Below are 10,132 nucleotides of genomic sequence, written 5' to 3' on the forward strand. Positions count from 1 at the left end.
ACTGAACCTTGAAGCAGCAGAAGACCACACCAGGTGTCACTCTTGTCAGCTAAGAACAGGAAGCTGAGGCTACAGTTCATACAGGCTAAGTAATACTCGTCAGCAGAAGATTGGAAAATGTTGCCTGGTCTGATGAATCTCTATTTCTGCTGGGTGTGATCGCCTCGGTTGCTACCTTTATTCTGCCGTCAATTTTGATCCTCAGCATCTCTCCTTGCAAGTGGTTGGGCATCATGTGCTTCAGTTAGACTGATGTCCTTTACCAGGGCTGCCTCATCATATCCATGCTGCTCATGCTAAATGCTGTGCAGTAACCTCTGGAGCTCCAGCTTCAGTCATATCTGTGTTCTATTTGTGTTATAGCACTGAGCTGCCACGTGCTTCTCAGTCATTGTGGATGTTTGTTTTCTGCTATTCTACAGTTCCCATGTGTTGCATATATATCCGCTGTCATTGAGTCAGCTGCCAGTTCATTGAGTCCATGTATGCCTTGTTTCAGACATCTTTTCAGTTTGTCGTTGTTCCTCAACAGCTGACTTCCAGGCTAGTATAGTGTTTTGTGGATACTCTTACAGAATGCATTCCCTGACCAGGATTGAAACCCTGACCTATTGTTCCAAAGACAGTAATGTTTAGTACCGCAAAATCCAGCTTCTTTGGTTGGCACCTAAGCAAATGTGTCAACCCCAGCTCCTTAATATGGTAGATCGTGACTGCATTTCAGTATAACATCAGCTGCTAAAGAAATCCTTTCATCCATCCACACATTACATCAAGTCAGATGTCAGGTAGGATGGAAGCTGTACTGAGGGTGGGGGCTGGGAGTGGATTGTTTAATACAAGCCATTTCAGAGTGTGAAATCGTTGGAGGGTTTGACATTAGAGGAAATATGTATATCAGCATCTCAGCCAGGCAAATGATTTCTGTACGTGTGCACATGTCTGCATTTAAAATGTCAGTGTTCAAGCTGCAGGCAGTAAGTGGGCCCCATTCGTCTTCCTTGACCTTCATCTTCTTTTTTAACCATGGCTCTAACACCCACCTCGGATCCTCCCTCCCTTTGCAGCCGGGTAATCATCTTTCACCGGGGGAGGTCAGATTTGCTGACTCAAAGAAAAAGACTAGGATGAGGGGGGAGAAGCGTGGGGGAGAGGAGTTTTCCTCGGATGCTGCTGAGGAAGAGCTGCAGTAGTTTGCAGCCGGAATACTCATGAGCAGCTGAAGCTGCAACACATTGTCCTCCACCCCCCTCTCTCTCTATCTCTCTCTGTCTCCTTATAGTGCAAACATAACCTAGTGTGTGTGCGCGCGTGTATGTGCGCGTGTGTTGTGGGCAGTAACGCGGCCTGAGCTGACCTCAGCCCCTGCAGCTGTCAGAGCCCGGGGATCACCGCTCTTTCCGTCTGCAATCCAGGTGTTATGAGGACCACTGTAACTTAGGTGAGCACGCTGCTGCAGCTGGGCTCCCCGCTGATCCCTGGGCGCCCCGCTGAGCCACATGGACGCCTTTAGGGATCCCACATGGCGATGAATACGTGATAGCTGTTGTCATAATGCTGGCGCATTGCGAATTTGCTGCTCAAAAGAAGTAGCAGGATGCAAGGAACAGCATTCCACCGGCTCCCTTTAATGTCATAACACTCACTGCCAGAGTATGACTTGGACGCAGTTGTTAAATAAACAATCACAATCATAGAAGCAAAGAGGTGGATTTGAACACACTAGATATTTTGTGCAACAGTGGGAACCCCCCTCCTGGTCCCCCGACATGTTGATTGGGGGGGGGGGGGCGGGGGTGTTCACCAATTAAAGGCGTTTATTAAAGACGTTTATCGAATTGCAGGTGGAGGCAGATTAGCCGCCAAGTTAGAGATGCTTGACAAACGCGATGCCGGAAGTTGTGAGGTTCTGTCTTCAAAATAAAACAATTTTTTTGGGGAAAAAAATTGAGTGGCGTGAAATAAATCACTCCAGATAGCGTATATGTGAAACTGTTTGATAAAACATCTATCAAGAGTGAGACGTGATTAACCAGTTTGGTGAAAGTGAAGTATGAGTTTCCATTTTATTTGACTGTAAACCCAGAAAATAGGTTATTTCAATTATTGGTTAATTTCTTATCCAGTGAATGGAAAAAACAAAAACAAAACGTCATTGGATAAGAAAATAAAAAATCTGGAAGAGTGTTTTTTTTAGACTAATTTATTTATTTACTACTTCCCGCCCCCATTGGTGAAAGTCCAGAAAATTTGTCTACTCAATTTATTTTATTGTGTTTTACAGGGGGTTTTTTTCACCTTTTTTTTCTTTGTACATACCATAAGCTAATGAAGTCTGATAGTGTTAGCAAATGATTTCCCCCGTTCTTAGATCCTATGCTTTGAGTTTACTGTTAGCCTAGGGATTCTGGGGCTGATTGAAGACTGTATAATAGCTGTGGCGGTTGCAAGAAAAAATATTATTAATAATATTATTCCAGCTCAATTTTGGCTTGTCAAGTAACATGCTCTTATTTTGAAAGACCGTAGCGGAGGCTCTTTTGTCTTTCGTCCACGTTTACGCAGCCACTATCCAGACGGGAGGAGGAGGCAGGAGGGGAGCGGGTAAAGGGAGAGAGAGTGAGAGAGAGAAAGAGGAGGAGGAAGCGGGGACACGGTAACCTGCAGGAGGACTCACATGGTCCTGCAGCAGCGGATCCCAGACCATCAGGACTCTCAAACCCCTAACACTCTAGCCCACGTCTTCTTCCCCAACACCACCCCTCCTCCTGTAGTCTTATTTTATTTTCGCATCCTTGCTCCCGCAGCCCAGTGTTGGGGTCGGACTTGGGCCGGCAAAGCAGCGCCATGGCTCGGGAGAACGGAGACACCACCGGCAGAGGGGAAACGTGGAAAAAACAAGTCGACGACATTAAGAAGATTTTTGATTTTAAAGAAGTCCTCGGCACGTGAGTACACACGGTTTTTGTCTGAGTTCACCTCGTTGGTCTGAGTGATAGTCCAGTAATATCCATCCGGGCTTGTGTCTGTCTACAAACGGGCTGCTGGGAGAGTTTACGGTGACCTTACTGCGCTCGGGGGCAGCGTTCAAATGGACTTGAAATGTGCATGAGTGCTGACTCTTGGACCGCTTTCTACATTCTTCTTCTGTGTTGCTATTACTGTAGTCTTCTTGCGGATGCTTGTCGGAGCTCTGTGGTTGCTCAGCGGGGGGCTTTAATCACGTCAGTGGATTTCGTGCTGTGGCATCGCTGTGTAATAAAGCACCGAGTACTATTAATAATGACTTTATAGCAGCTGAATATTCCGCTTACACAAGATGTTCAGCTGTTTCAGTTTGTTAGGGATTACTTTTAGCTAGCGTGATAACTGTTTACACCAAATATTGAGAACTTTTAGCTAGCTTCACAATTCACAAATGTTATCTTTTCAGTCGTTTATATACCCACTTCGGCCTCTCGTCGTTAGTTCTGCCTGTCGACATATATTTTTAATCAGTGACATTACACACATAAATGATTGTAGTGGTTTTAAATCAGGGCTTTGTGGTATCAGCACATCAAGTGTAGTATTTTCGTAATGTTTTGAAAGAGGCTTGCAGGGCTTTTGAGAGCTTTTTGAGTAGCTGTAATCAATGTTGTTGCGCTCATCTTTTCATCACATTGTCAGATTCCCATGGAAATGACTGTACACGTATTTCATTTATTCCATAACAAATCATGCAGAGACTTGAGGATTGTGTTAGAGCTGACAAAACCATTTGTAAAAAGGGTGTTTTTTATGCTATGGGTGGCTTTTTACTGGTATGGCATGGGTGCACTTGTCATTTTAGAGGTAGCGATGCATTTAAATATTATTAATATTGGCTGATGTTGGCCCTGTCTGTTGATTTATCTGCTAAATACCTATACAGTCATCAGCCACTTTCTTAAGTACACATCTCTAATAATGAACGGGTAGAACCCCTGCTTCGCCTTCAGAACTACCTTAATTCTTAGTGGCAGAGATTCAACAAGGGGTTGGAAACATTCCTTACAGATTTTTGTCCATATTGACTTGACAGCATCAGACAGTAGCTCCAGTTTTGTTGGCTTGCGCATTCATGATGTGAATTTCCTTGTTCAACCACATCCCAGTGGTGCTCTGTTGGGTTGAGGTCTGGTAACTGTTCTGATATCTGATATACCTGTATTAGTACTGTTCCTGCTGTTCATCATAATTAGCGTTGGTCCAGGTTCAACACTGCGGTCATGTTTTTTTCCTGCGTAGACATCAGTAGACAACCTTTAGCAACATCCAGGAACAGGATCCAGGATCCAGGAACAACACCAATATGGGGATGTCAGATACACCCGATGAGTCATGTTCAAGAAACCAGTTTGAGAGGATTTGTGCTTTATGACATGGCACATTACCCACTAGTAGATTGGTTCAATGTGATCATAAAGGGGTGGACATGGTCAACGGCAATAAACAATGCTCACTTCCTACTGAGGTTCCCAAGAAAATATCCCCTACACCATTACACCACCGCCAGCAGGCTGAACTGTTGATAGACTCATCAGAGCAGGCCATGTTTTCCATACTCGTGTCAACCAGTCTTGGTGAGCCTGTGTGAACTGTAGCCTGACTTTCCCGTTCCTAGTTGTCAGGACAGGTACTTGGCAGGGTCTTTGTGTTGTGCATTGAGAGATGCTTATTTGAGTTACCGTTGTCTTCCTATCAGCTCAAAGCAGCCTGGACATTGTCCTCTAACCTCAGGCATCAACCAGGGATTTCCATCCTGAGAACGCCCGCTCACCACATCTTTTTTCTCTTTTTCAGTCCATTCTCTGTAAACCTTAGAGTGCGTTGTGTGGGAAAATCCCAGAAAATCAGCAGTTTCTGGAATACTCAAGACTAGCTCGTCTGGTTTGGCAGTAAGTGGTGGCTACTCGCCTTACTAAGGCACTTTGTGTTGGTTTTTCCTTGAATTTTGTGCATACAGATGTCTCTGATTTCCCTGCAAAGTAAGTACAGTAGTTATTGCTGTTGAATGGATTTACATTCGTTTAGTGTCTCCTTCTGTATTCTTGTTTGTTTTCCTGGTGGCTTTTCTGTTGTATGGGATGTTTACATAGGGGCTTCTACAGTGACTTAGGATTGCTGCGTTGTTAGGTGACCTTAAGCTGTAGCCGTGAAGGGGATTTTCTTGTGGATGACAGCGAGGCTTTAACAGACTGCAGGAATTTCATTCCCCTGGCAGCTGCAGCAACAGCAGTATCACCAATGCACTCGCAAGCTTTTTTCTACTTCAAATTAGACTCCTTCACACTTCCTCTCCTTGCTCCCTCTCCTCCTCATTTAAACAGCAACAGAAACACAGGTCCACGCCTCCCAAATCTCTTGACAGCCAGTCCCTGCAAGCATCTGTCTGGCCTCTCTGGTTTCCTGCTGCGAGCAGTGAGCTGCGCCTGTTTGGACGGCAGCCTGCAGGGAGACAAACAGGGCGGACACAGATTGGGATTAACAGCAGACAGATTAGAAGAACTTCCCCTGAATAGGAAGGAAGTTCCGTCACATTGTGTAATGATGCTAGACCGCTAGCTTGTCTGGTCTGCTTCTGCGCCACAACAGCCACACATTTTGGACCCGACATTAAACACAGAGACAGGCACACACAGAAACGCACAAGCTCAGGATGCAGGCTGGTACAGGATTCAGTGATCCGAGTCGGCCATGTTGCAGCCACACATTAACCAGGGCTGCTGCTGACGGGTCTTTGAACCTGATGCATCAGCAGAAAGGGGAATACGAATGTGTCTGTGTGTGTGGGATGAGGGAGTAATTTGTTAGGAGAGAAGGAAGAAGAAGAGGAAGATGAGAGGTGACTGGATGTGAAACAGATCCGTTTTGAGTGATGAAGCTGGAAGATCAGGGAAGAAAGCAGCAGACTGGAACAGCTCACAAAAAAATTCCTGTATTCCTGAGTGTGTTTGCTCATTGAGTTTCCAGGGTAACTTTTTTCTTCGGTACCAGCACTGTGTTCGGGTGTAGCAGCACGTTTATTTATTTAGTTATTTTTTGAGGAGGGCAGTTGAAAAAGGACTAGTCAGACTGTTGCTGCAGTGTTGAATGTGCTCTGCGTCAGCGTTTTGGAGCTGCATCTGCACCGACAGGATTTGATGTCACAGACCTGACACTGTCTCCTCATGCTGGATCATCCTTGATTCTTTTTGGGATAGTGTGTTTGTGTGCACTTAAACACCTCTTCTGTTCTGGGTCTTAATACCAATGTGTGACATATATTTGTGTCCCCTAACACTGGATAAACCTCAGAAGGATTAGCTTACGCTGGCAGCTGTGTGTGCGTTCGTGTTTATGTGTGTGTTTGGAGTCATGTACATAAAGCTCTCCTTGGTGTCTTATTACCCTCTCCTGGTGTGCATGCTCTGTGCATCCCTGTCGCTCTCTGCTCAATAATTCAGCACTAACAGCAGTGTGTTCTTTGTGTGTACACGTGTGTGAGAGCCTCAGGTAGGCTGCAGCTCTCAGCAGGAGGGATGATGATGAAGACGAACGGGACAACTTTAAGCATCCGGGCTCTGTGGTCATATCCAGAGTTCCAAATATAATCTTCCCCACCCTGCGCCCTGAACCGTTTTTCCATTTCATAAATAAATGCGATAATGACACAATTGAGAGCGACAAATGCGAACTGAGGAGGAAACGCTAAGGCTTGCAAACCAACAAACAGGAAAACTAGCTGTGATTTTATTGCTATATCGATTTAGTGCTTTGATATCTTTAATATAAATGTTAGTGTAGGGATGGCTTGTGAGCCAGAAGGTTGGTGATATGCATAAACTGTAGGGTCCAGATCTGAAAAGTAAGGCTACATGCAGGTTAAAGTGCCTTAAACCAGTCTTCTTTTTTATGGTTTGCAGGGTACTACTCCAATGGTTTCAAAAGTACCTCTAGTTCTATATAAGGTTATGGGAAGACATCATTAGGCCCCCATTCTTCTTCTTTTGCTCCCTTTAGGGGTCACTGGGACTCACCTTATCTCTTACCTCAGAAAAGATTCACCATGCAATTCCGGATCTCTCCAGCACCTCAACTGGCTCCCTCCTCCCTTGGAGGAGGAGTCTGTCCTAGTCCTCCTTCTGTCCTCCCAGAAGGAGGACTAGGACAGACCCAGGATATGTTTAGAGATTCCACCTCTCATCTGGCTTGGAAGCACCTAGGTGTCCCGTTGCCAGAGGCAAAGGAGATGGCTGGGAAGAGAGAGGTCTTCTTTGATTAGACATCTATCCACACAACCCAGACGTACATGAATAAATGGAGGAGATTAGAAGTGAATGATTTACTAAGTTGAGTTTTCAGTGATGCAGCTGGACAGATCGATGCAGAGAGCCAGACAACCATTCACGCTCACATTCACACCTAAGGTCAATTTAGAATCCCTGTTTAACCCAACTCCACTAACTGCATGTCTTTGGACTGTGGGAGGAAGCCGGAGTACCTGAAGAGAACAGGACGTGTTTGCGTGCAAACTTGCTGTGAGTCAACAGCGCTTACCACCACATCACTGTGCCTTAGGCATACTCACAAACTAAAACAATAAAACAACCAGTGATTAACTTGGCCAAAAAGCCAATATATTCATCCAATCCTCCAGCAGGAGTAAGGCAGTCAAATCTGAATACTGCTGCCCTCAACAACAGCATGTGCTTACCTGTGATGCTACTCTGCTACATGTGCTGCAGAGTGCAATCTACAAACAGTGAAGCTGCTCTGACTTAGAGACTGTGACAGCATCATCCGTGAGCATTTTTCAGTAATATGTTCAGTTAAAAAAGAAAAGTTCATATCTGCACATGTTGAACAACAAATACATGAAGATAGTCTAACAATACATTTTGTTGAGGTCTGCAAAAGTCTCACTGAGTACAGTGTATGCCAAACCTTTCATTAGCGCTGTGCTTTGTGTGTGTAAAACAGAGACTGAAAGTAAAGTGGTGGCCGTGATGGTGATGCATTGTGGGAACTTGACTGTCCCATCTAGGGCACGCTGCCCTTAATTGATGCTCTACTTCCCTGCGGTTGGCACCGTTCTCTACACTGTTTCTGGGACTTCACAGTCCACCCTCCCTTCATCTCTCCAACCTTTGAGATCTCGCTACAGCTCCTCTTTATGTCTGCAGCTCTACTTTGCTTATCTCGATTGTGTAGCTTTGCTGTGCCAACATACACGATGTCGATTTGAAAGTTTCTTTTCTTCTTGTTATAAATAGCAGCTTAAAAATAGAACAAAAGATGATTGTTTGCTATGTGACAACTTCATTAGTGGACTGCAAGCCCACGCTTTTAAAAGTGCGTGTATGCAAACATGCTTTTGTGTGTGTTTGTGTGTATGTGTGTGGGGGGTGTAGGTAGGTAACTTTGTACATATGTACGTGCACGTTGATTTTTTTTTTTTCACAATCAGTTTGAGGCTTGAAAACTCACAGTGTGTCACCAGGCTTATCTGTGCATCTGTTCCATTTTCTTTATTTCTGCCGTTGAGTCATTTTCTCAGGCTGGTAAACTATGATTGGTTGTTAGTTGTTTATAATCCTGTAGTGTTTTGTTTAGTGTTTTGTTTAGTTTTTTGTTATATGGGATCCATGTGTTTTGCAGACCAGACCCAGCTGTGCGTCTGTTAGGGTTGCAGAGATGCTCAGACCTCCTTCTCCCTGGACACGATTTGTCAGGTGTACCGGAGGGACATCAATATAGATAGTAGAGCAGGGCGATATGACCAAAAGTATTTATCAAGATATACATTTGAATATTTGCGATAACGATATAACTGACGATATAATTGACACTAGACAAAATACTTTACTACTCCACAACTTTATTAGTGCAAAAAACCCCATCAATGTATTTTCATTTAAACAAGCAGCTGTTTTTTATGGGCATTAAAGTTATATAAATATTTAACAGTGCAAATGCAAATTCCTCGCTGACAGTTTAACCAAAAGGCATTTCCAGTGGAAACTGGCCGACATATCCTCAACATAACCATGTATAATATCCACAAAACTTAAAAAGAGGTTATACACACACAATACGGTAATGTTAAGCACAGTACGTATCACTACGCGAGGCTCCTGCCTGCGATAGCCGTAATGCTCCGACAATCCATCAAGCGGTGCGGCTTCGTAGCTTAGCAAAGTCGTACTAAAACATCTGACAGATTTTCGAGTGCCGTGCACATAAAATTGTTTCGAGGTCAGTAAACACAACCAGAATTCACACGGGTTTATAAGGGGCGCTGTCGATTTTCAGAAAAATCACAGGATTGATTTTAAGTGTGCTGTATTTTCCAAAAAACACGGTAATAACGACGGCCCGCTAGCATGCTCTACCAAAAATAGTGCTTTGTTGTGTATCTGACGGACGAAAGCTAAACCAGTTCCACACCACTGAAGTTGCAGCATTTTTACAAACCAATTCTGGTTCATCCGTTTCATTTAACGATCCACTTTCGCTCTTCTCTTCGTTTTACCCATATTCTATCGCGATTTCATTTTCCTATCGTTGCCCAAAATTACACCGGTATTACCGTGAACGGTATGATATAGCCCAGCCCTAGTTGGGGGGGTGATAAATACATTTTACAGGGTTTATTTATTGGATAAAATACGTTAAATGTCACTGTTATTATTGGCCGGCCCGGAAACAGCGGGGGTGTCCAAATTCAGAGGCTGCTTCCACCTGAGGACCGGCCTTCGTCGTCTAAAGAAAGACGGGTAGTACGTCACAGGCTCCGTCAGTGGAGTGAAACTCTGCCGTCTGCTCCTTGCTATCTAAAATATAACCGGGCACTGATGTAAACTCTCTTTTTGTTTGACGTTTATTCAGCTGTGATAAAACCCCAGAGGAACCCTCCAGAGGGATTAATAAAGTTTAATTTAATCTAATCTAATAACTTTAATCTCAGCCAAACTGATTTAGTCACAAACAAATAAAACACTGAAAAAGCCAAACAATAACATTTTTAAGTTATCAAAGTGACTTATATATGTCACGTTTAACCCGAGTAGTGAAAGACCGCGGGGGTTTGAAGACGATGTGTTGGTCGGCTCAGATATTTGAAGTTTAC

General features: G+C 44.2%; 1 protein-coding gene across 1 annotated transcript in view; it reads left to right on the top strand.

Moving 5' to 3' along the window:
- Window positions 1-2,606: 2,606 nt before the first annotated feature.
- The window catches only part of camk1da (calcium/calmodulin-dependent protein kinase 1Da), a 77,523-nt gene continuing 69,997 nt past the window's right edge, over window positions 2,607-10,132 (top strand). Inside the window, exon 1 of the mRNA XM_005743349.1 lies at window positions 2,607-2,948. Coding sequence (XP_005743406.1) covers window positions 2,848-2,948 — 101 coding nt within the window. The 5' untranslated portion in view covers window positions 2,607-2,847. The remainder of the gene's footprint in view (window positions 2,949-10,132) is intronic.

This window comes from Pundamilia nyererei, unplaced genomic scaffold, assembly GCF_000239375.1.
Source record: "Pundamilia nyererei isolate P.nyererei 1_Seehausen unplaced genomic scaffold, PunNye1.0 scaffold00130, whole genome shotgun sequence".
NCBI classification, from domain to species: domain Eukaryota; kingdom Metazoa; phylum Chordata; class Actinopteri; order Cichliformes; family Cichlidae; genus Pundamilia; species Pundamilia nyererei.